This window comes from Carya illinoinensis, chromosome 3 (genome assembly GCF_018687715.1).
Source record: "Carya illinoinensis cultivar Pawnee chromosome 3, C.illinoinensisPawnee_v1, whole genome shotgun sequence".
NCBI lineage: Eukaryota > Viridiplantae > Streptophyta > Magnoliopsida > Fagales > Juglandaceae > Carya > Carya illinoinensis.
Window position 1 is genome coordinate 26,452,245 of NC_056754.1, and position 27,789 is coordinate 26,480,033.

At 37.4% G+C, this 27,789-nt stretch overlaps 1 protein-coding gene across 1 annotated transcript; it reads left to right on the forward strand.

Annotated features, from left to right (window-relative positions):
• The first annotated feature begins 13,501 nt into the window (after positions 1 to 13,501).
• Positions 13,502 to 16,516, forward strand: LOC122303970 (protochlorophyllide reductase). Its single transcript, XM_043115973.1, has 5 exons — positions 13,502 to 13,661; positions 13,801 to 13,899; positions 14,552 to 15,086; positions 15,479 to 15,837; positions 15,975 to 16,516. Exons 1-5 carry the CDS (start codon positions 13,608 to 13,610, stop codon positions 16,128 to 16,130), a joined length of 1,203 nt encoding a protein of 400 aa, XP_042971907.1. The 5' UTR covers positions 13,502 to 13,607; the 3' UTR covers positions 16,131 to 16,516.
• Positions 16,517 to 27,789: the final 11,273 nt, after the last annotated feature.

Below are 27,789 nucleotides of genomic sequence, written 5' to 3' on the forward strand. Positions count from 1 at the left end.
AACTTTATATCATGGGGGAAACTTTAGAAGATGTATGTCAGAGGTTGTCTTTGTTGGACCAAGAAAAAGAGGAGATTATATTGGATGAAGGGCTGCTAGAAGAATCTAAGCAAAGAGGTGAACATTGTTTATTAGTCTCATTATTAATAGAAAAACCTTACAATCGTGAGGCATTCAAGTAAACTTTGAAGAAGATTTGGCATCCTGTGAAAAACATATGGGTGATGGATTTGGGGTCTAAAATTCTTCTGGTGGAGTTTGAAGATCAGCAGGAAAAGGCTAGGGTACAAAGTGAGGGTCATTGGTCTTTTGATAGAAATCTGATTTTGATGCAGAACTATACAGGAGAAGTACAAGCAATAAGAGTTCATATTTCAAAAGCTTCTTTTTGGATTAGATTATATGATCTTCCTTTGGGTGCTATGAATGAAAAGATGGTGAGTAAGATTGGTAAAAGCATTGGTGTAGTGGAGGAGATTGACGTTGAAAAGGATGAAGTTGCATGGGGTGAGTTTATCAGAATTGGAATCCTCTTGGATGTTACAAAACCTTTGCTGCGAGGAAAATGTATAAACTTGGGCAATCATGGTAGTTGCTAGGTTCGTTTTACATATGAGAGATTGCCTACATTTTGCTATGCTTGTGGTCGCTTGGGGTATAGTCATAAGGACTGCAGCATCTGGAAGAATGATCAAGGAGCATGCAAGGAAGACAACCTTCCTTTTGGTCCATGGTTGCGAGTGTCTACTTTCTTTGGAAATGTCTACAACCACCGTGAGCAGCAGCCTGTGCAGGGCAGAGGCCCTATTGTAACGGTTCCAGGGCTGCAATCAAAGGAGTTAGCACCAAATCAGGAAGTTGATGGAGCAGTTTTAGAACCGACTGTAACATGCAGTAAAGGTGAGGGCTTAAATTGAGGAGGGGAATTTCTAGTGAAAGAACCAAATAAGGAAACTGATAAGGAGATAAATGATGAAGTAATGGCGCCTTGTGGGATTAGAGACAAACAAACTGAACTTCCATCCAAAGGAATGGAGATCCCTCAATGGGCTCTTTCTAGTGAGGATGGGGCTAACATAGTTAGGCCTTTAAGTGAGGGTAAAATAAATTTAAAGATGGATGTTGAAGCCCAACAAAAAGGGAAAGGCTTGACTTATGAAAATGGATCTTTAGCTAAGGATGAAGTTATTACGACAAAGGTGGCTAGGGGAAAGTGGCAGAGGCAAAAAAGAATGACTGAGAAAGGTGCACATAATTAGCTAGTTAAAACTTCTACGAAAAGGAAGGGTAGTAGAATGGAGGACAATGTTTCGGGCTCCTACCTGCAACAAAACTGAGAAAGGTTATGGAGGCTGAGAAGATTTCAACTAGAAGATTGGTGGAGGCTGTGATTCAACCCCGCCGAGAGCCATGAAACTTCTAAGTTGGAATGCACGTGGGCTTGGGAACCCACATGGCATTAGAGCCCTTCGTGATTTAGTCAAGAGGGAAGGTCCCGATATTATGTTTTTACAAGAAAGAAAAGTGAACTACAGAACAATGGATAGAGTAAAGTATCAGGTGGGGTTCCAAAATTTTCTAACAGTAGATTGCGAGGGAAGGAGTGGAGGTCTTTGTTTGTATGGAGACAAGAAATTGAGTTGACCATTAAAAGTTTCTCTTAGCACCATGTTGATGCTGAAGTGAAGGATAGTGATAATGGGGGTTGTTGGAAATTAATAGGTATGTATGGGCATCCAGAAACCAGTAGGAGGGAAGAAACTTGGGACTTAATGAGATCTTTAAATAGGGGTGATCATGGGAGCTGGTTGGTGATGGGTGATTTCAATGAAATCACTAGTTGAGTTGAAAAAAAGGGTGAGAGTGATATATCTGAATTGCAAATGGAGCGTTTTAGAAGAATGGTAGATAATTGTGCATTAATAGATCTGGGTTATGAAGGAACCAAGTTTACATGGTGGAACAGTAGAGAAGGGGTTAATTCTATTCATGAAAGACTAGATAGAGCCCTAGCAAACAATGCATGGTGTAGAGCTTTTCCTTATGCAAAGGTTTCTCATGCTTTTGCTGCATATTCAAATCATAACCCTATTGTGCTACAAACTGAGGGTTGTGTACAAAAGTTTAAGGGTCCAAAGCCTTTTAGGTTTGAAGCAGTTTGGACAGAAAGTGAAGAGTGTGGAAAGGTGATTGAGAAGGCTTGGCAGGTTCATTGTGGTAATGAACCTGTTGGAGAGATGGTGAACAAGATCTCAAGGTGCAATGATAGTTTGCTGAGATGGAATAAAGCTAGCTTTGGAACAATTCAAAAGAGATTAAAGATGGCAAGTGTGCAACTAGAAACGATTCAAGCTGAGAATTTAAGAAGTCCAAATAGAGCAGCAGTACAGCAAGCACGAGAGGAAGTACAAATATGGCTAGAGAGGGAGGAAATACTTTGGAGGCAGAGATCAAAAGCACTATGGTTAAAGGGAGGAGATCAAAATACCAAGTATTTCCATAGGAAAGGCAGTCAAAGGAAAAAGAAGAATACTATCACAAGACTGAAGGATGAACATGGTGAATGGCAAGAAAATGAGCAAAGGGATGAGTTGATAATGATGTATTTTGAAGAGATGTTTACATCAAATGGTTTTTCAACCAACAATAATTTCTTATCTTCTCTACAAGGCAGGGTAACAACAGCAATGAATGAAGATCTCATAAAGGCCTTTACTGAAGATGAAGTACAGATTGCACTACAACAAATGGACCCTACCAAAGCTCTTGGACCCGATGGTACAGCTCCCATTTTCTATAAAAAAATACTGGCATATTGTAGGAAAGTCTGTGACAAAAGCTGTGTTGCATGCTCTTAATGAAGGCCAATTTCCTGTTGAGTTAAATCATACTTTTATTGTTCTCATCCCTAAAACTAAAAAGCCTGAGTTAGTATCCCAGTATCATCCCATAAGTTTATGTAATGTCATTTATAAGTTGATCTCCAAGGTTATGTCTAATAGGCTGAAACTTATCCTTCCCTAGGTTATATCCAACTCTCAAAGTGTATTTGTATCAGGTCGTGTTATTTCTGATAATATTCTTGTAGCCTATAAAATGATTGATTATTTAAGAAGAAAAAGAACTGGTAAAGAGGGATACATGTCCATTAAGTTAGATATAAGCAAAGCTTATGATAGGCTTGAATGACATTATTTTGAGGCTGTAACGAAACACATGGGGTTTGCTTCTAGATGGATCCATTTAGTCATGCTTTGTGTCAAAACAGTCTCTTTTTCTATTCTCATTAATGGTGAACCAGTTGGCCCTATTTATCCTTCTCGTGAGATTAGACAAGGAGATCCATTATCTCCATATCTTTTCTTATTGGGGACTGAGGGTCTAATACTCTTTGTTATGAAATAGAACAGATGATGGCCAGGTTTTGGCGGGGACAGAAAAAGGAAGAGAGGAAAATACATTGGGTAAGTTGGAAAAGGCTTTGTGAGTCTAAAGGTGATGGGGGAATGGGGTTTAGAGATTTAAGGATTTTCAATGAGGCTTTACTTGCAAAACAAGACTGGAGAATTATGCAAAATGAGGAGAGCCTGTTGCTCAAAATATTCAAGGCTAGATACTTCCCAAGTTCGAATTTTCAAAACACAATCCATCCTTTGTGTGGAGGGGCATATGGTCAGTGAAAGACAAATCTCTACAAGGCTGCAGGTGGAGGATTGGGAATGGAAGAATGATAAGGCTATGGGAAGATTATTGGGTGCCTGGTTTCAAAAGTTTACAATAGACAGCAATTGTATTAATAGACGATGACCAAAGAGTAGAGGTTCTGATTGATCATAATTCAAGGTGCTGAGATGTAAACAAAGTCTGAAGGATGTTGGCTCCTGAACCTGCTGATGCAATTCTAAAAATCATTCTCAGTTCAGAAAACCATGAGGATAAGTTACTTTGGGATATGGAGAGGAATGGGTGCTTTAGTGTTAAGAGTGCTTACAAATTTTTCAAAAGTTTGGCTACAGCACCAACTGAGGGGGAAAGTTCTAGGAGTAGAATAGATAAAAAGCTATGGAAGGCTATTTGGAGGATGAAGGTGCCCCATCATGAGATTTTTGCATGAAAGGCCTCTCAGAAGGTTAAGATTTTTGCATGGAGGGCTTGCATTGAAGCCCTTCCAACCAGATGCAACCTAAAAAGGAGAGATGTCACCTGCCAATTGTGTTCTGCAGGTAGTGAAAACATTGCACACTATATGGGATCAACAATTTCCTCAAGTCATGAATGCAAGACCACATGAGGACTTTAGAGAGATGGTAATTTGAGTATAAGATAATCACTGTCAAGAGGAGTTGGAGCGATCGTTTATGATTGCTTGGGCATGCTGGTATAGAAGAAATTAGTGGGTGTTTGAGGAAAAACATTTGGAATCAGTAGAGGTAATAAACCATGCTCTTTGCTTGCTTAAGGCTTATAAGGCAACTAAAGGCACTAATTATAATGGCATTCAAAGAGTGACCAAGTGGCAATTGCCTCCACAAGGGACGACAAAGCTTAATATGGATGGAGCAATGTTTCATGATAATGGCAGTGCTGGGGTTAGTCTTATTCTCAGAGATTGGGAAGGAAATGTGATATTGGCTGTAAGTAAAAAGGAAGCAGCAGTGATGGAGCCTTTAGAGATCGAACTAATAGCTATACTTAGAGGACTACAATTATGCATCCCTCTTGGATTGCAGGCCTTAACCATTGAGATAGATTCGTTGATTTTAGCTCAAGAGTTATCAAAACCTAAGCTGGCCAGTGCTATGTTTGGAAATGTAGTGACAGATATTAAGCAGCTGCAGACTAGAATACCAGTTTGCTCAATTATGCATGTCAATAGGGAAGCAAATGAATCAGCACATAGACTAGCAAGATTTGCAAGAACTGTAGCTAATACAAGTGTTTGGTGGGAGTCTGTTCCCCCTAGTGTTGAGCAAGTCCTATGGACTGATTTAGTTTTGTAACACTGTTTTGTTTATGAATGAAAGTGATTTTCCTATTAAAGAAAAAAATAATGTACTCATAATCTTTAATAAATCAACTAATCTTTGAAGAAAGAATCTGGAAAAAACCTGGCTCCATCTACCTTTAATTAGCAGCTGTGGAGATTACTCCGAAAGAAAGAATCTTTGTCCTATTGCCATACCTAGTTCCACTATGCCCTACTCCTAATTCGTTGAGAGAATAGTGGTAGGAGAAAGAAAAAAAGGTAAAGCAAAAACTAATAGAAGACCTTATAACAACAGTACTTACTAGATATAAGATAGAAGTAACTTTTAGATAGAGCATGTTTAAACACCCTATAAATATTAAGGCATTGTAAAACTCCTAGTCTTACTCAACTACTTACTACTAAACTCATAGCTCATTGGTTGCATATTAGAAAGGACCGTTAACTCCCAAAGTCCCCATCGGGGGGAATTAGACAACAGAAACTACTACACAAACTGCGTCAATCACTCAAGTGAAGTAAAAAAGGATGTCATTTCTACCTCAAAAAGTACATTTAAATTTACTTTCAAATAAATGTAATATGTTTGAAAATGTTTTAAACGTATAATTACCAAACAATAAATATGTTTTAATAGTTGAGCTTACTTTTTAAGCTCGAAGTTATAAGCCTTAAAACTTAAAACTAAAAGCTACATAACTTAGAACAATCTCAAACATGTACAAAAAATACTTTTTTTAGCATTTAAAAAAGAGTTAAAAATACACTTTTAAAAAAAGTACCAAATTGAAAGTTTTGTTGAAAAGCTCCCGTAGATAATATTACATTTATAAAAAACCACCATGACTTACTTAAAAAACATTTTAAGTGCATGTTTACCAAATAATAAACAATTTTTTAATAATAGAACTTTTTAATAAAACTCTACAATTAAAAGTGTTATTATAAAAAGCTCTATTTTCTATTGAAATCCCAAACAAGCACTAAATTATTAAAATTGTTACTTTATCTCCGTATTAACACCCATTTTGTAACGGATTTGTTTTTTTCAGTTCGTGTGACTTTAAAAGGCAAAGTTTAAAGGAGCAAAAATGTGTTAATATTTCGTAACCCTCTTTTTTCTTATCTTTAGGCTCTATGAAAGGGTCTGCAAATAGTATGCATAATTAGGGCTACAATCCTACTTATGCTTACGACTGCAAAGGTACAAAGATGCGATGAATTCAAGCAAATGCTTCCTTTTTCTTTTTTCTTTCATGGACAATAAAACTGACTATAATTAAAGATACAATATGGGGTAAAGGTCCTATTAAACCCTTAAAATGTACGTTAGAGTGCATGAAAAAGAAAAATTAAGAAAAAATGAAAGCTAATGGTTTCGATCTTATGTTATATTTTCCAACACATGTTGAGAAAAGAAGTTGCTTGGAAGACATGTTTTCTAGTAAAAAATGATTCTCCAACAATATGATTAGTACTAAAAAAAAGTAATGTTACATACAGTCATAGAATGAGTAAACACAACATAATCACTTTAAAAAAAAAGTTGAGTCCATTATTAAAAAATTAATCTTCTTATATGGGTCTGTATTTACTTAATTTTTTTCAAAATATTTACACGATACTTACGCACTCCACGACTACAAATATCATTTAACAATAAAGAATAATGGGTGAGACTTGCAACTTCAGAGATGCAAACAATAGCCACCAGTGCATGGTTGCTGATTACCTACAAAATGAAATTGATCTATCCTAGGATTTTGTCTATTGTTTTTAAAAAGACAATAGCAAAGAGGATGACATTCCCACTCCCGATCTATGTTATTGTCTGTAATCTAATAATGTTTCCAATATTAAGGGCAGGTATTAAGAGTTTGATAGGAAGGGTCTGGTCAAATCGACCAGTTAGCAAGACACTGATTAGTAATGCCATGGCAAAAATATGGCGTATTAGCAGAAGGGCAGTCTTTCAAGAAGTGGAATGCAACACATTTGTAATCTCATTTGAAACTCATGCAGACATGTACAGAATTCTTGATGGGAAACCGTGGTCTTTTGATTCATCTTTGCTTGTCCTGATCCCATACGAGGGGAAGTTATGCCTCAGGGAAATGGTATTCGACAAAGAATCCTTCTGGGTACAAATACATAACTTGCCTTTAGGGTGCATGTCTATGGAATGGGGAAACCAAATCGGTAGCTCAGTGGGAAGGGTTCTAGAGGTGGATGTGGAAGAAGATGGTACCGGATGGGGAAGGTTTTTAAGGGTAAAAATAGAACTAGCTTTCATGAAGGCAATCCCAAGGGGGCGCTTTATCATCGTAGAGCAAACCAAGCACTGGGTTTCTTTCCGTTATGAAAACTTACCCCGAATCTGCCTTAAGTGCGGATGGATTGTTCATGGAGGGACGGGTTGCCTGGCTAAGCAGGCAGACCAAACAGTGGAGGGAGGGTCGGAGGCTCAGTTTGGATCATGGTTAAGGGCAGAGAGCTTCTCAAAACGAAGCTTATTCTCTAACCGAAACAACAAGGGAAGGGAGGCCAGTGGGCAAGTAGAGGTGGGGGGTGCAGGTGGAAATGAGGTAGATGACCGGATAGCCAAAGTCAGAAACGTGCATTCTAGCTCAACCTTCTCCAACACACAGGGTCCAGGGACGGTCGAAGCTAGAAGAAGAACAGTGGAAAAGGAGATAGTACGTACCACAGAAGTGTCAGAGGAAGGTATGGCAACCTGGGTCGAGGTGCAACAACCCGGTATGGGTGACACAGTGACAGCAGGTCAGCAGAAGGAAAGAAAAGGGCGGGAAGAAAAGCTTGCAGAAAAACAGGAAAGCAGGCCGGGTCTTGCTGTTGGGCTTGTTGGTGACCCAGACCTATCGGCCCCAAAGCCCATCAACCAGAGGATTACATCCTCCACGGCTAGTTCTCTGGCCAATGAGATAGACAGAGTTGCCTGCACTGTACAGGAGACACAGAGTAAAAGAACTGATCGAAGATGGAAGAGGTTAGCAAGAAATATGAAGAAACCACCCTCCTCAACCATGGTTACCCGATCCCAAGGGGAAAAACGCACATCATTGGTGAGTATAGCAAACTATAGCCCCCTGAAAAAACATAAGTCATTGGCTGCTGATGGCATACTGGGAAAGGAAACACTCTCAGTGGAAATGGTGGAGGCTGCTAGGCAGCCCCACCAGGGATTATGAATATCCTAAGCTGGAACTGTAGGGGGCTTGGGAACCCCCAAACAGTTCAATTCCTTGATATGCTGATCAAGGAAAAGAAGCCCGAGTTGGTCTTTCTAATGGAGACCAAGTTATCGTATACAAAAGCTTGTAGGATATCAAAGAGGTTCAGGTTTCAAGGTTGTGTAGTGGTAGAGGCAGTGGGAAGAGGGGGGGGACTTATGCTCATGTGGAAGGAAGAGAGTATGGTAGAGCTCATCAATTACTCTCAGTACCATATTAATGTGCGTATGAGTGATGAATCAGGCAGTAAGAGTTGGCTGCTATCTTGTTTCTATGGCCATCCTGTTACAAGTTTAAGAAATAAGACTTGGAATTTATTATCATCTTTTAAGCCTGCAGATGGGGGATGGGGTGTCATAGGTGATTTCAATGAGGTCCTGTTCAGTGATGAGAAGGAAGGAGGAAATCCTAGGAGTGAGCTTTTGATGAGACAGTTCAGAGAGGTGATGGAGGAAGGCAGGTTATGCGATCTGGGATGGGTTGGAAACAAATTCACATGGAGCAATTGCCATGAAGGTGAATCCTTTACGAAGGAGAGATTGGATAGAGCCTTAGCTAATGTGGAGTGGAAATCTCTATATCCAGTGCACACAGTTGAGACTCTCCCAGCCATCTGTTCTGATCACAGCCCAATATTGTTAGATTTCAGTATTGAGAGGTGCTCATTTCGGAGATGGCATCATTCCTTCAAGTATGAGGCCAACTGGAACTATGAGGAGGGTTGTAAAGAGGTAGTAGCAGAAGCATGGAACAAACAAGTGGGAGAGAGGAGCAGGATGGAAGTTTTGATGGGAAAGCTGGAAATAACCCAAAGGAAGCTCAGCCAATGGAGTAGGAATTTGAATAGAGAAAGGTTGGAGGCTATTAAAGTAAAGACTCACCAACTAGGTCTCTTACAAAGGAATGCAGGGTCAGGGAACTCGAGAGAACAGAAAAAGCTTCAAGTAGACCTTAGTCTTCTTTTAAACCAAGAAGACATTAAGTGGAAACAAAGGGCTAAAAGACACTGGTTGGTTGAAGGGGACAGAAACACCAAATTCTATCATGCCTGTGTGAACCAGAGAAGAAAGAAAAATACCATCAGGAGAGTGAAGGACCTGAATGGGATTGAACTAGTGGAGAAAGAAGCTATAGCAGAAGGTTTTAAAACCTTTTTCACTTCAGTTTATCAGTCTACTCAACCAGATTCAACATGCATCAACAAGTGTCTACAGGGAATAGTTCTTAAGGTTTCAAATGAAATGAGATCTAAGCTGGAAAGGAAGTTCACTACAAAAGAAATAGAAGTGGCTCTAAAGCAAATGTCTCCCTTCAAGTCACCTGGACCCGATGGGTATAGTGCAGGCTTCTATCAAGAACATTGGAAGATTGTGGGGAAGGATGTGTCCAGTGCCGTTTTGGAGTTTCTAAGTTCAGGAATAATGCCATGGAGAATGAACCATACCCATCTAGTCCTCATTCCTAAGGTAAACCAGCCTATCTCAGTCCAAGACTTCAGACCTATATCCCTTTGTAATGTTGCTTACAAGCTAGTTTCCAAAGTATTAGCAAATAGAATGATAGGGGTCTTGGATAAGGTTATATCGTGGAACCAAAGTGCCTTTCTTCCCAACAGGCTCATCACCGACAACATTATGGTGGCTTTCGAGATGTTACATACCATGAATTCAAAAAAGAAAGGAAGGGAGGGTTCTATGGCAATTAAACTAGACATGTCAAAAGCCTATGATAGGGTGAAGTGAGACTTTTTAGAGGCTATCCTGATTAAGTTGGGTTTCGGCTTGAAGTGGACTAATGTTCTTATGAACTGTGTCAGATCAGTTACTTACTCTATAATATTGAATGGCATACCAGGAGAGGTGATAACACCCACAAGAGGATTGAGACAAGGTGACCCTTTGTCACCCTATCTATTTCTTCTATGTGCTGAAGCTCTCAGTTCACTTCTGAATGGTGCTGAACAAAGAGGTATCATCAAGGGGGTTGCAGTATCAAGGAATGGAACTAGGATTAACCACCTACTTTTTGCAGATGACTGTGCTATTTTTTGCAGAGCTCAACTGGTGGAATGGTACCAGATCAAGGGACTTCTGTCAATATATGAGGAAGCATCGGGCCAAACACTGAATAAAGAGAAGACAAGTGTGTTCTTTAGCTCCAATACAAGGGATGAAACAAAAAAACTTTATTTTGCAGCAGATAAATGGCTCAAGGTGTAACAACTATAACAAGTACCTCGGACTTCCAACAATTGTGGGCAGATCGAGATATAACACATTCCAAAGTCTTAAAGAAAAGGTGTGGAAGAGGGTCAATAGTTGGAAGCATCGGTTCCTTTCCACTGCTGGAAAGGAAATTCTTATTAAAAGTGTGTTACAAGCTATCCCAACCTATGCCATGAGTGTTTTCAAGATACCAGGGAAACTACTAAAAGAAATAGAAGCTATCATAGCCAAATTCTGGTGGTGTCAGACAGAGGCAGGAAGAGGTATTCACTGGAAGTCTTGGAGCAGCATGGGGACAGTCAAAAACCAAGGTGGGTTGGGATTCAGGGATTTTACTAGCTTTAATAGGGCTCTATTAGCAAAACAACTGTGGAGAATGATTAAAGAGCCTCAATCATTGGTCTCAAGAGTATTCAAAGAGAAGTATTTCCTGAACTGTGATGTGATGGAGGCTGAATTGAAGGGTTCTCCATCGTATATATGGAGAAGCATCTGGTCTAGTAGGAACCTGGTGAAAGAAGGATTAGTATGGAGAGTGGGCAATGGAAGAGACATATCAATATGGAAGGAAAAGTGGCTGCCTCGACCAGTAACATACCAAGTACAGACCCCCCCCCCATCACTTTGGATTTAAACAGTAAGGTGAGTGATTTAATCAATGTAAACACAAAGTCATGGAAGGAGGATTTAGTCAAGGCCATTTTCTGTAAAGAGGAAGCAGACTTGATACTTTCAATATCCATTAGCAAGAGAGGGGCCAGTGACAAAAGGATATGGGCAGGGTCGACTAAAGGAACTTTCACAGTCAAAAGTGCTTATTATATGGATACTTGTCTTTCAAAAAGAAGTAGGGGAGAACCCTCTTCAGGAGGGGATAGTGCAGGGATGTGGAAGGACTTGTGGAAGTTAGAAGCCTCAGGGAAAATCAGAATGTTTGTATGGAGGAGCCTATCCAATGTACTTCCAACCAAAGATATGTTGTACAGGAAGAACATTGTGGAGAATAACCTCTGTCCTATCTGTATCAGAGAGACTGAATCTGTAATACATGCACTGTGGTCCTATCCAGCAGCTCGAGATGTGTGGGGAGATGACAGAAGCAAGCTAAAGAAGTGGAACAGCTCCTTCAGTGATTTTCAGCAGTTATGGAAAGAAATGTCTACAAGACTCGACAGTGAGGAGCTACAAATGGCAGCAGTGATGTGTCACCTTCTATGGAGAAGGAGAAATGCTTTTGTCTTTAAGAACCAGTTCATGAGTCCTGAGTCCATCACAACAATGGCTCAGGCTGAAGTTTCAATGCTGAGGGAGGTTAATTCCATGGTTAGTAGAAGGGTGGAGGAAGGGGAATTGTCTGCAGTGGCCAGTAGACAGTGGCAGCTTCCTGAGTGGCCTGCAGTTAAGGTGAACTTCGATGCTGCTTTTGACAAGTCTTTGAATAGAGGTGGAATAGGCATAGTAGTTAGAGATTGTGAAGGACAGTTAAAGGCATGCCTAACTACACCAAGGAACAATGTGTTCTCGGCTGCCCAAGCAGAAAAAGCAGCATTGCAAAGGGCATTGGATATGTGTATAGACATGAACTTGACCCAGGTTGTATTCGAAGGAGATGCTAAGGCTATCATAGAGGCTGTCAATTCAAGAATTGAGGATCTTTCGTGGGGCAGCCAAGACACAGATGATTTGCAGAATGAGATGAGGCTTCATCCGGGATGGAAGCTGTCTTTTGTTCACAGGTCAGCAAATGGAGCAGCTCACAATGCTGCAAGGTTAGCTATTAAGGAATCCAACGAGAGAGTGTGGACTGAGAGTGGACCCTTGGCGGTTATAAACTCTGTTTTGAGTGATGTATCTATTGCAATTGCAAGTTAATCAATGAAAGCAGGTCTTCTATCAAAAAAAAATATTAAGGGCAGGTATGGAACATGGGATGATATCATAGTTTTCATTTTCATTCTTTTTCAGTCAAAGTGGCCAAAATTCTCCGTGCCAGAATAGTAGCCGGAATGGTTGATGTAGATATTCCATACCAGCTAAAATTCTGTCCATTCCGGCCTATTCCGGCCCATTTTGGCTGAAAACTGGTATTCTGGCTGAAATTAGTAGTGTTTCATCTAAAACGGTGAAATGAAAAATAAAAACGAGACAACTTGACCAGCTAACAGTGTTGTTGAAGTGCTTTACGTATAATCTTGGGAAAGGGTCGTACTGTGTCAGTGACTAAGAATGTATGGTGGGAGTAAAATATAGATAAAATATAATAATGATTAAAAAATATGAATAAAAAAGGTTTAAACTTTAAAGCTCTTATATTTATGTTCTCCGTATAATAGGTTGATAATTCTGGAAGATGGTCCAAGTTCTTCTACGGGCAATTATTATTTTTTTAAATAACTAAATTTATTTATATGTTAAGCATATGATTTATTTTTATGATATTTATATATTATCTTAACTTTCTTTTGTATTGATATATAATTGTTTATATATATAATTTATTTATATAAAATTTATACAATTTATTCAATTCTGAAATGGTATACCGAAATATTCCATTCAGTGCCTCAATCGGAAAGGTTACCGGAACGGAATTCAAAAACTTTAGATGAGACATAAAATTTTTATCTTATCATTATAACTTTCTCAAATTCTTATATAAATTATAATAAAAAATTAGACTTTTTCAAATCCTAATTCAATTTTTTCAAATTCTAAAATAATAATAATATTAAAAAATAATATTTTAAAATTTTATCTAAAATTAAAACTTCTCATCTCACTCCCCAAAACTATCCTAACAATAACTATCTTTGTAGGTTAACCAAAATACCAAAAACAAATTATATTTGTAGGTTCAAAATGTTTAATTAGGTTTTAGAACAGTATTAGAGTAGCCCACTAGCAAATATATGAATTAGCTTGAGCCCAAGTCCATGGGTTGTTGTTAGAAGGCTCTGGATGGATGACAGCCCCAACGATACTGCTAAACCATGATCCTAGATTTCAAAACGTGATTGGTTAATGTATGTCCACGTGGCATCTTAGTCAGCAACACTATAACTATTCTCTCTCTCTCTCACTAATCAGAATTGATTCAGAAAGAAAGATAATATCAGTTGCCAGTCGAAACATTCCAGTCTTCCCATGGCTCTCCAAGCAGCGCTTTCACTTCCTTCTGCTATTTCCATCCACAGAGGGGTACACTTCTTCTAAAACGTTTTCCTTTCCTTTCTGGCATATATTGTGGTGTTTTCTTCTAAGTAAAATTGGTCTTCTCAGGTCTTCTATTCTTGTTATGATTCATGCAAAGTAATTTTCTTGTTGTCCTTCTTCACAGGGGAAGTCCAATATTTCTCTCAAGCACTCGGGTCTATTTGGAGCTTCAGTATCCAACCTTTTAAAAAATGAAATCAAGTGTCCTCTGATTAGGAGCCAGGTGCTTTATTTATCACTTGCCTTTTTCTTTTCCTGAAATTATCTATTAATTTTCCTGGTTTTATTCCTAAGAAACATTTAGCTTAAAATGCTGTCTATTTCTTATTTGGAACTGGGTATAAGAGAAAACCTTGGAAATTCAAACCATTGCCTTGTTTCTAACCCTGCCACGAAGTTGGGCGAACGCGAAAGACTCGGGATTTCATAAAATGGTTTTTGTTCTCATTTGAAATCCAGTATTTTCTTTCCGTTAAGCCTCCAATCATGGCCTGGAAAATTTTGAATTAGGATATAATGCAGAATATGTGTTTGAAGTCACGTTTCTTTGATGTAAATACACTCAACCATGCAGAAGATGTTATGGAAATATGATTTCAGCTTCGCTTCCTTAAGCCCACAGCTGCTGATAAAATGGTAAAAACCAAAATGCCTCCATGGCATTCAAAGAATGACCCTTGGCATTGCAGGAGTATACTCATTTTAAATTCTTGCGGTAACATACACTTTAATTCGAATGTTGGGAACTACATAATAAGATAAATTGTGATCCATGGAATGCCCTAATCACCCTAAACTTGACAGTGAATTAACAACAATTTCAAGCTGTTGGTTTTGGGTTTGTATGGATACAACTAACGGGGCCTCATTTGCAGGAAGTTGGAAAAATGAAACTTCTTTTTGGGACCATTAGATCCCAAACAGCAACTACAACTCCAGCTATCGACCAGGCTGCACCAGAAGCAAAGAAGACTTTGAGAAAGGGCACTGTGATAATCACTGGAGCCTCCTCTGGATTGGGCCTGGCCACAGCAAAGGCTCTAGCTGAAACGGGGAAATGGCACGTAATTATGGCATGCAGGAATTTCCTCAAGGCTGAGAGAGCTGCCAAATCAGTCGGCATTGCCAAGGAAAACTATACCGTTATGCATCTTGATCTTGCCTCCCTTGACAGTGTTCGGCAATTTGTAGATAACCTCCGTGGTTTGGCCAGGCCAATTGATGTTCTGGTTTGCAATGCTGCTGTTTACCAACCCACAGCTAAGGAGCCATCGTTCTCGGCTGAGGGGTTTGAACTGAGTGTGGGGACAAACCATCTTGGGCACTTCCTCCTTGCTCGGCTTCTGCTTGACGACATAAAGCAATCAGATTACCCATTCAAGCGTCTCATCATTGTTGGCTCCATTACAGGTAGTAACATGCACACAACAATATGAACTCCACATAAGTTTGATCCAGCATTTCTCAATTAAACCTTAATAAGCTAAAGGGAGAGAATTTAAACTTCCTAAGTTAGTCTTCGCATCAAAATCTGGTAATACTTTTTAAGATCTTGAAGAAACTCAAATGTAGGTAGAAAGCAATGCACATCAGGGAGATATCGCTATTTTATGTGCAAAGGAACTTACTTGTGGAATTCCTAGGTGCTGTTTAACTAATGGAATAAACATGATATCAGAATCGTATCTTGAACAAAATGGTCCAGCATAGTCTAGACATTTGATGGATACAATTTAAGAAAAATATTCATAAAGAAAAGATATATATTTTTAAATGTGAATTCACTATGGATGAAATTCTAGGTAACACAAACACCCTGGCTGGGAATGTACCACCAAAGGCAAACCTTGGAGATCTAAGAGGTCTTGCAGGAGGCTTGAATGGCATAAACGGCTCGCCAATGATAGATGGAGGAGATTTCGATGGTGCCAAGGCCTACAAAGACAGCAAAGTCTGCAACATGCTCACCATGCAAGAATTCCATAGGCGCTACCATGAGGAGACAGGAATCACCTTTGCTTCTCTCTACCCTGGTTGCATTGCTACGACAGGCTTGTTTAGGGAGCATATTCCCCTGTTCAGGCTTCTATTCCCACCTTTCCAGAAGTACATTACCAAAGGCTATGTTTCCGAAGAGGAGGCGGGGAAAAGACTTGCACAGGTCGCTTGAAATCTACAATATGCAAAGATGAATACACATTCATATTTACATACTGATATGTTTAATTACACGCATCTGCACCTGAAGAAATGACATGCTAATTTGGACACAGACTAAATGGAACTTTGGTTTTTCAGGTTGTGAGCGACCCAAGCCTGACAAAATCGGGTGTTTACTGGAGCTGGAACAAGAATTCATCCTCATTCGAGAACCGGCTTTCCAAAGAAGCCAGCGATCGAGAGAAAGCACGTAAGCTGTGGGAGATCAGTGAAAAGCTTGTAGGTTTGGCGTAAATGGGCACCAAGGAAAAAAAAAAAATCCTGAGTACAGTTGTGAAGTAAAATGTATGTTAGAGAGTCTTAACCAATACGCAGTACCCCCAAGGACGTTTCTCCTTTGCAAATGCAAAAATAAAAGAACAAAAGGTTTCACTCTTCTATATACAGTACTTTGAGCCAGGCAAGAAGAGAAGTTACTATGAAGATCAGAACTCTTTGAAACCAACTCCAGAGTTTGATGCACCATTAGCAACTGGTCCAAAATAAAATAAAATAAAACTGTGTTTAGGAGTTGGAAATGGACGTTAGAGAAGCAATTGTGCCTCCTGGTTCACCAACATCCAAGTTGCAAACTCGAACAATCATATGAGTTTTAGAAGGGCTGGTGTACATTTTAATTACTCATTTTGTCCAATATGCTCTGTTTTTTATGAATTTAAATTCGTTAATTCTTTTGTCCAAGACGCTAACAATCATACATTGCACTAACATGGTGCATTATAGGTGTCCCAATTTAGACTGTCGGTGCAATCAAAGGAATTAATTGAAACATATGTAAGTGTAAAAACTTAAATTTTAGTGTAATATCCAGTTCAAAACCAACCTAGCAATCCTATAAAAATTGAGGTTTGCTACGGCTTATCCGTAGTACACCTTATGTGTAAATTTTTAATTTTTTTTAAACGCAAAGCTGATTTTTATCCCCTCTCCCTACCCGATTCCCTCTCTCAACTCATCCAATCCCGCTGTGCGCCACTTGTAGCGCCACCGACCACTTCACCAACTCTCCCTCACACCGGCAACCCTCTAATCACCTTCGACCGTCCACGCGCAGCCCCCCCTCTCCTCTCCCGAAATCGGTCTTACATGAATTTAGCCACAGTGCCGCTGCCGTACGCTAGCCCAACCACCACCACCGAGCCCCACAACCTCTCAGCAACCCTCACCGTCGAACCCAAGTCACGACAACCCTTTTCTCCCTCTCCATTGCATCTCACAACCCAAAATGGGTCTCTCCCTTTCTCGCCACCATGCCGCTGCCGTACACCAGCCTAGTCACCACCACCGAGCCCCACGCCTCCCAACAACCCCCACCATCGAACCTAAATCACGGCAACCCCCTCCTCCCTCTCCATCGCAGCACATGGCCACCCCCTAAGTCACTGTAGTTTGCCATTTTTGGGAGTGGGGGGCTTGAGGGTCTTGGAGGATTTAGGGAGAAATTGGACAATTTGCTTAGGGATAAATTAGTCAATATGTTTAGCCACGTAAGGTGTGTTTTGGCTGATGCCAAATAGTAGCTGATGCCAATACTTTTTCATAAAAATTAGAGCGGTGCAACTCCTACCGAAAGTTCGGTATTGGGCAGGTACCCGAATAATGTAAAATTTTTAACATTAGAAAAAAAAAATCTACAAAAATATTATAAAATATTTCTTTAATCATTAAGTAATAGAAAATAATTTAAAAAAATAGTAGAAAAATTCGGTATATAAAATCGGCCGGAATAGTGTTTCTCTAAAACTCAATTACTACTACATATTAATATATTAACAATTTTTACTTTAATTCAAAATTTATGTACTTGTAACAGTTCAAACTAAATAAAATAATATTTTTTATACTAAATTGTAAACAACTTGTAGTATGTTTGTTTCTAATATCATTTTAATTCGATTGGTTTAAACTTTTACGATTCCTTTGTCCTAAGGAAGCCACTGCCAAATACTTGAGCCATATGATTCGGTTTGGAGTCTTTCATCAATCAATTAGTTAGAGAGTAATGGCTTTTTCCCGCTAGTAATGCTACATACAGTCGTGCAATATGTAAATATTATGCAATCGTTTTAAAAAAAAATAGAGTCTACAATTAAAAAATTAGTTTTTTTATGTAAATCTCGTATTAATTCATTTTTTTTATAAAAAAACTACGCGTCACTTGTCAATTATAACTGCAAATATCATTTCTCTTTTTCCACATATAACATTCAACAATGCTCCAAAACAAGACAACGAAATTATTGTTCATATTTTCTTCACGTGTATGACACGATGGGACTCAGAGCTTCAGATATATTTATATATACTAGCAACTAATACTTTAGGTATTAGAAGATTAAGGGTAAAAATGTAAAAGTAAAAGTAAAGTTTTTTATTAGTTTAAAAGTAAAAGCAATTTAAGGATAAAAATATAACTACACAATAAAAACAAAAAAATTACTGTTTATATGTGATAGACACTATTATATTACTAGGTCGAATCAATCTGCAAAACACGTTTACCTAAGTTGGGTGAGACAAGATTTTTAATAAAAAAAATATGATTTTTTACAAAAAAAATTAATTAATTAATGCATAATTTAATGTATAAAAAAAAGTTAATTTTATGAAATATTTTTAAATAATAATAAGTTAGTAGAGTATAATATCTTTCAATACGTATATTCTGGCCAAATGTCATAATAGTTAATCTATGCCTATAGTTAAATTATATTTTAGTTTAAGATCAAATATACAACATTATATATTTGTTTTGCTAATCGGCATGTTTCTTTTGCTCACTGCTATAGAGAAAGTAATTCAGTTGCTGATGGCTTTGCTAAAATGGGTGCTAAAGGTATATCTGGTTCCTGGAGTTCATTATCCGACTTGCTCGCCTCCATTAGAGGTAATATTAGGCTAGATAGAGGGGGCCTTCCCTATATTCGAAAAGTCCGTTGATGTCGTGAGGGGTGTTCTCTCCAGGTATGTTTTTCTAGCCTTGATTTATGTTTTTATTGACTTTATGTTCGTGCAGGTTTTTTTTGCAGGTTGTTTTTTGTGCTTCGGTCTTGTTTTTCTTTTTGGTTTGGTCTTGTTGTTGAGTTCCTTTTGTTTTTTTGAGGTCTGGTTTTGGTTTTTTTATATATTTGTATCACCAGGCCTCCGGTTGTAACCAAGGTTTTCCTCCGCCACAAGTGAGGGTTTATTAATAAAATTGGGACGAGGTCACTATTGGACATGTGACTCTCAGCTCTTCTTTAAAAAAAAAAAATATATATATATATATATATACAACATTATATATATATATATATGCAGGTACTACGTATGCTCGAATTTTTTTTTTTCCTCTTGTCTTCTTTCACTAGCCTATTTGTTTGATTTTTTCTTTTTCTTTTTACAAATGTAAATGAATATTATATAGAGATGAAATGTTACAAAGTAGGAAAATTATTTACTAACTTGTAAGTATCTCTATTTTTTTTCCTATTTTTTTTTAATTATCTTTTTGGATATGGGAATTATTTTAGTAATATCATTAGTCAGCAAAGCTTTTTCTTCAATTCAAAAGATGTTGCACTCTTGCATAGCATAAGTCTTTGCCCAGCTAAATAAGAAGGTCATGCAACCCAATGGCCCAAAAGAACTAGGAAGAAGGTTGCCGGTTGATAGAGAGAGAAAGAGAAATTAGATAAATGATAGATAGTATAGTTTTTCAAAGCAAAATAACTCAAGGACAAAAACGTAACTATATAATTAAAAAAAAATTACTATTTATGTGGAATATATACTTATTATAATAGAATAAATTTATTCTTTTATCATATATTAATACGGGTATGTATTATTATTTTTTCTAGTGTATTTCAAGAGGGGCATATTTTGGAATCTCCGTTCGATCTTGCTTCTCTTAAGCCACAAGCTATAATTGGTAAAAGAAGATACCTTTACAAAAATCTCAAAGAGTCCTTCTACGTACAGACAAGCCGCGCACGAATTGTGCACCGAGCCGAAGACGTGGCAGCTGAAAGAATGTAAGAATACAAATTTACCCCTTTCATTGTCCCCTCTCTCTCTCTCCTGCAATCGTTTCTCTGTGTATTTCCTCCGCCCCTTTCTTGAGGTTCCTCCGTCTGTCTCTCTCCACTTGATCGGCTTGTTGAGTTCGGTCATATGACTTTGAATGGAAAAAATCATTGAACCTTATTGCGATGAAGAAACTTAACTATAAAAGTGAAGATGCGGAGAGGGAGATCGAGGTGAATTTTGTTTTTAAACCATATGGGTTCATTTCTCTTTGAATTTGGTTACAGTCCTATTTTTCTGATATGAAATTATCTTCGTTACATGTGCTGGGCTGAGGTGATGCTGCCGATTAGAGTGGCTGTAGCATGATGCTGCCGATTAAAGTGGCTAGGCTACGGAGGAGAGAGAGAGAGAGAGAGAGAGAGAGAGAGAGAGAGAGAGAGAGAGAGAGAGAGAGAGAGAGAGAGAGACGGAAAGTTAGTGAAAGAGGGAGGGACTTACCTTTCAGTGCTCTAGGGAGTGGCACGACCAAGCTACAGCAATGTCTTGTGGCCACTCCGATTAGGAAAAATAGCTGACAATGGAGGGAATGTGGGTCTATGGTGGTGTCCAAAGTGTCTCTGCTTCTCTTGTTTAAAACAGGGACTTATGTGTTCTGTTATGGCTGCTACAATACGGCTAGTTGGGAAGTGGAGAAGAAATCGATAAGGTTGTGTGGTGGTTGGCTACAGAAAATGCAACGGATCAAGGTGGTTGAGTCTAAGCAGTGGCTGGCATGTTCGCGTGGAGGGCTTGGCAGCAGCGTGGAATGGTTTATCCTAACGGTGGACGCACACTGGTTGGGCTTTCGCCATGGTGAGGATGAGCTGCGAGTCTCGGCACGGGAGGAAGCTACAGCTTGTGGTGGTGGTGTTGTACGTGTGGTTGGCTATGGCTTCGTCTAGGCTGGGCAGTGGCTATGGGGAGGCCGTGAGGGTGCAATGATGATTAGAGAGTGGAGCTGCGACGTGGGTGGTTGGCGACGCCCCTGAGGTTGATTTGTTAAGTCATTTAACATCCAAATATAATTTTCCTACTGGGTTTGGGTTGACGGTGGAGGAGATTTCACTGAGAGTTAGTGTCGGAACGAAAAAAGAGGGAAGAATTGAAAGCAAAAGGAAAACTCATGGTTGAACTAGAAAGAGGAAATCTCTTCCGGCTCCATATGAAACGCGCCATTTCATTTATTCTACATCAGCATTGGTGCGCGATGCGGTCCCCTTTTTGCCTGCAATGAGACTTTTCCAATCTCAAAGCATTCCTGGACCCCATCCCTACCCCATCAGATTCCGTACTCGACTGTTGTGTAACTCCGTATCCTCTTATTATTTAAGGTAATGATAGTTAGGAATATATTCTAAATATCTAAGTATTGCGCAAACTTTTTATAAAAAGATAGCTCTCGCATTTTATTATTTATATTTTTTTTAAAGACATATTATTATTAATATTATTTTATTTTAATCTGCTGAGCAATACAATCCATGATAAAAGCATCGATATGATATTAATTAATTGGTTAAAAATTTTCATTCTTTGCAATTACATTTTTGGACTCATCCTCTGCACCTATAGACTCATGGATTTATTTTTTGGGGTATTTTTTTTTTTTTGTTAGGCCAAAGACTTGTGGATATTTGCTTTCTGGTTACTGGGCTAACGACGATGCTGTCCGCAAGGCAATCAACATACGCGAGGTACAAGAATTTGATTTCTCTCAACAAGTGAGTACCCAGCAAACAAACGTCAGGGGCAAAAACATAATTACATAACAAAAATAAGAAAATTACTATTTATTACTGTTTATAAAGAATAGACACTTATTATAATACTAGTTGGCACTCAAATTACTAAAGTATTAAGTCAAAAACAAATAAGTTAAAACTGATACAAATTTGAAGGAATTGAAATTATAGTTTTATTAAAATTACAATTTTTTCCTAACATGAGCATAATCAAATAATCAAACAGTTTTAAGCATGAGCCAAATAAGATGCACTAATAATAAGGTTGGGCATAGTTGTTGATACTTGAGGGTGAATGCGACCACAAAGCTTAGCAGCAAGTTTTCGTACATCGTCAAATTCAAACTTATGAAATGCCTTAAAATAAAGAACAGAAAAAACAAGTACATCTCATTCAGTATACTGAAGCAACTGAGGTTATTCATGTGAATCAATCTATTTAGAAGGAGAGCAGCAACACTGTCATGATTGTTGATATCTTGATCCACTAAAATTTTCCTAAATAACAAGCAAAGATTTTACAAGTAAATTGTAACTAAAAAATTTGTAAAATGAGAAGTTTCAATTGGAATTTAGAGAACATTCATGAGGGAGATGAATGAAATTATTATATCTAAAATATCATATCTTAAATACAATTAGTATTTCAAATTCATAGAAAGTGTGCATTATTAAAAGAGAAATAAAATGGAACACATAGAAGATCTAACAGAAGATAGAAATATAAATATGAATATTTGTAAAGTATTATTTTATTATCTCGAAACAAAATTACAGAAATTTGAAGCTCTTCGCCTCATTGTTTAAACGCTCTTGCTCTTCAAAAATTTGCATGCCCCTTCTATCTAAAGGAGTAGGCAATCAAAAAGAAGATTTAAGTAAGGATTTTAAATTTCTGTTCTCTTGCTTTAGTGCTTCTATCTTCATGTTGGACTCTAGAAGAAGCCGTTGAAGGATAGAAATATTCTCGTTGAGTTTGTCAACCCCACCAATCTTGGATTATAGTCGCTGAAAAAATGCGACAATTGTTGATGAGTATCGGGTATCGAGACTCACAAGCTCATTAGTCAGATTATTATTGTATTGCATTATAGCACCTACGGTAGAAGCATAAATAACTGGTGAACGAGATGGAGAATACCGCATATATTAGTTATGAGAAGATTGCTGAGCCATTACAGAATGAAAATGTAAAAAGAGATTGCAGAGTAAGAATGCAGACTAAATTTAGAAAAGTGAAAAAGATGAGATGCGAAAGAAGATGAGCTAAATAATTTTTTATAGAGAAAATTATAACAAAGTATCTCTCTATAATTTCACAACATTTTTCGTGAAGCATCTCCGTACAAGAGACAAGAGATGTAGCATCATAGTTCTGCAGACCCTGACAGCTCAAAAGAGTGATGTAGTATCATAGTTGCGGCGCCTGACAGCTACAGAAGACCTGTAAAAATCTTATAGATCAGAGTTGTCTGGTCTAAAACAGAGAGTTACCATTTTTGTTGAAAAAGAGAGAGAGAAAGAAACAAAGGTTAACGGCTTAATTTTGATGAATTCTTTACTAATAAAGTATATCATTTATGTTTTTCTAAGGCAATCGAGAGTTTACCACTGAAATCGAAGATGTTAGACATGGATACAGCTGAAAAAATCCCGGGAGGTCAAATTCGCACCGTTTTCCATCAAAAAACCCTCCAAACAGAGCAAAAAAGAGAAAACCAAAGAAGACAACGGTCAAACTCTCTTCGTACAGAGCTTTATCAATAAAAAGGGAAACCCACATGCAAATTCTATGAGATAGGGCAAAAAAAAAGTAGAGAAAATAAGTGAGAGGAAAGAGAAGGTGATGAGCGAAATGATAGGAGTCGGGGTGAGTCAATGGAGAACACTTTTATTTCGTGAGAGGAATGTGAAAGGTTTGTGTACGTGACAATACACACAAGGGAAACCCACATGCAATGTATTTGTGCTGAAAAGTGGATTCTCTCCCACCAAATGAAAACTAGGCGTCCTTAAAGTGGTTTTCGGTTTTGCTTTTTGGTGAATTACGATTTGTTTGGATGCTCGACTAAATCTGTCTTCGACTCGTTAGATCCCTAGATTAACAGCTCTATTCGCAACACCATCAACATGATATAACATCATATTTAATACATTACGCTACCCGTTCATTATTAATCAATCATTCAAAGGATAATTATATATATACATATATAGGTGTTGTCTGTCCAATAGAAACGAAATAAGTATTAAAAAAGACAGCATGTTGATAAGGTAGCAGCTAGCTAGCTAACTAGCTGTAATTAATGATGTTATTAGCTATACATAATGATGATAAGATCAAAACGAAACGATCGATCGATAGATCATCACGGATGATTTTTTTTTTTTTTTTGCGGGGTAATATTATATCATATATATCATTTTCAAAATAATCGTCAATCGCAAATTTCAAAATGTAGGTCCCCCCAACTATTTTTGTACCCCTCCTCTGTCTCAACGTTTGCATCTACTCTTGATCCCTTCAACGTTTGATTTCAACATTCTTTTGTATCGGTGATCATACGATGAGTCTTGTACATCATATATTTGATATTTTTATTTTTTAAATTCTTTTTTAAATTTTTTTAGATTCATTTTTTAAAATTAATTTAATTTTTTTATTTATTATTCATATACTAAATATTTAATAAAAAAATTAAAAAATAGATGATATGTAGTATATTGAATGATGGATTTATATTTAAAATTTTATATATATATATATATATGCGGGCGCGCATGTAATTTTATTTTATTTTTTTTAATTCTCTTTTTCACACTAAGTACTGAGCGAGCTGCTTGCTTGGCATTAGCAAGAGGTAGACCAATTAATTAAACTCACTATAGGAATTAAGAAACTCATACATATATGCATCACAACTGGATGTTGCTAGGTAGCTAGCTAGCATGCATGTGCAGTAGACTATTACCCTTGATAGTTGAAAACTTGAAAATTAATTAATTAATTAATGGTGGTGGGGGATAATTAGGAGTGATGTAGTAATAGTAATGGAATCAAGGTTAACGACAACCAAGATATCAACTCATTATAGTGGTTAGGAGATTTTTTTTAAATTTTTTATTCTTAATCATGTCTACTTTTTTCCTAATTTGTCGTTGTTTTTTGCTCTTGCCGACTGATTTTTCATATTTTAAGTTCCGATTTCGAGTGAAATTGAAGTTGATTCGGCATTGTTAATTTCAACTATTTTTCCTAATGATCAGACCACTGACATAGACGATTTAACTTTTGACAAATTAGTCCTAAGGGAACTAAATAATTATAAAGAGGACAAGAAATAGGATTGCCGCTATTAATCGTAGATACATCAAATCCATTGTCTTTAAATAATAATAATAGTAATAGTAATAATAATTGAATGATTGATTGACTTATCTCAAGAAGTGGTCCACATTATGATTTTTTTTTTATTGTCAAGTTTATAAAAGAAATGCTATAATTTATAAATTATTGCTGAAGAATTTTGTGGCCGCCTTCTTTGACTAATTACGTAGAGGTTGTTTGTAACAACTACTTGCTTGAAAGCAATTTATATACTATTATGCATGAACTGCAATTTACTTTAAAGCAATTGAGATAGGAAGTTGCTCGTCATTTTGTTTGTATTTGGCCCACCATCAAGAAAATTAAAGTACTATTTATAGTCAAATTTATTAGGTGATGATTTAGAATATAAATCCATTGTCTTTGATATCAACTTTTCCAGCTCCCACAGCTAACATTACCTAAAAAGAAAATTTAAGAGTTTTACTATTTTTAAGAATAGTCATATTAATATATTAATATTAATTTATTTATATTTAAAATCTAAATTAATATTATTTTCAAGAAAATTTATTTTTTTACCAATTATATTAGATTAATATATATATTATTGCTGCTTTCTTTATAACGATTCTCTGTTGGATCCACCAACTATTAAAAATAAAGACCAAGTCAATCTAGAAAAAGAAAATATGAAGACAAACTAATAAATTTAAAAAATATATTTAGATAAAAATGAGATCCGAAAATTATTCCAACCACCATCCAGCTTTACCTTTTAAGTTTAGATTTTTTACTTTTGTCATGCCAAAGATGAGAGAGAGGCATAGAAAAGGATAACTTTGGGTCTATCGAAAGTGAAGAGCTTTTTGATAGCAATATCGTCAATGATGGGCCCACAAGCGGGGTCATCCTTCATGCCCAGATTCCTAAAAACCAAACTCACCTCTTCCTCATCCGCCTCGAATGCGTAAGCGTACATGTCCCATTCCTGCACGTTGTACAGTATTTTTAAGTCTATCGTCTGCGACGCCGGCACCACCGACACGTTCAGCAATCAGCAACACTGCTATGCACCGCTCAACAGCAGGTAAGAGAGGGATTTTTCGCCTCAAATCCATCGTTATAAGAAACCGTGTAATCTTGTAAGCGAAGTAAAAGGAAAACAACACAATAATTAACATCACTATTTCGAAGTTAAAAACTAAGTATAAAGGAAGAAAATTACGATGAGATCTACAAGAATCATTGCTAACACGAGAAAAATAATTGTTGAACTCCAAAAACTACAAATGATAAGCCAAAAATAAGAAATAGGATCTCTCAATTATTTTAGAAAGAATAGAACATCACTGACGAGGAGAAAAGAAAGCTATTATCTAAAGCATAGCCTAAAAGCATTAATACTCACCTGCATGTGATGACTAAGCAAACAATAAACACCACACCTATTTACATCAAACATATCTAATTAAAATTCTTGCTACTCAAAATAACCATGAGTTGAATCATGTACATTTATGCTAGATTATTTAATATTCACTCTGAAATCCAAATCTCATGTAAAAAGTCAAATTATCAAAAGAATCTAATTTTTTTTATTTAATTCAACAAAAAAAAATAATGATATCCTCTTCAAAATCTCATGCCCAAGTTGCTTGATAGTCAAAGGGGTTAGACAGCTAACCAAAAACTTTTACTCATCCCTTGCCTCATGCTTGTGGTTTTAACTTAAATAAAAATACATTGAGTCATTATGGCAAACAAACCAGCAGCTCCATGCCTCTCTCTCTCTTCTGTAATTTCTGTTTCCATTGTATGCAACAAGCTACAGCCATCGTTGTTCCTCGCCGGTCGGTTTCTTTTCTCGCTCCTCCCGTGTCTCGCTTTCCCTCGGTCTCTCTCTCATCTCCCTGTTTCGTATTACAGTCTTCGTGGCTGCCGACCTCCCTCACTTGCTTCAGTCGCCGCTTGTCAAGATGCCATCGTGCACTGCGCTTTGTCACCCCATGGGACTCAAAAGCAAATAAATCAGAGGACGTGAATGGAAGAAAAAAAAATCAGAGGAGGTGAAGAAGATAGAAACCAACACCAAAATGAAATTAGTAGAGGGGTCGTCTTCGTGGGTCTCAGATCTATGTTTTTTTGTGGGTAGGAGAAAAAGCAGAACTTTGGGTCATCTTTTGATTCTTCTTCTAATGCCAACTTTTCTCAACTTTTGCTTGCATTGATTCCCACTCGGGTCTTGAGATTCTACTGTGAAATTTGGTGCTTCAAAAAGGGTGGAGGTAGAGGTTTGTAGAGCTCGTTGGTGCTGAGGATTCTATCACAGATCTGTGCATAATGGGTAAAAATTTCCTTTACTAACTTAAGGATTCTATTACAGATCTGGATTGCAAGTAATAATAAAAAGTGCTGAGGAACGACATCGAAGACCTGGGTCTATGTTTATTAGAGGGCTTGAGCACCAAATATCTATAATATATAGACCACGAACCTCTGAAATCTCTCTAGAAGCCTATCTCTACCCCATTAGCAGCCGACCAAGCAAATTCAAAAATTTTAAAATTTCACAATTTTGGTGCTTTGGCTTTAAGCAAGATGAAGAGAAATCGAGAGTCGCGAGATAAAGAGGGAGAATAGAGGATGGGTCTGAGTTTAGAGAGAGAACTTGGGAGGAATACAAAGCTGAAAATGAAAAATTTGTGTGGTCTGAAATTCTTCTAGAAAAATATCACTGACACAACCTCACTAAAGACCAAAACATCCTTAT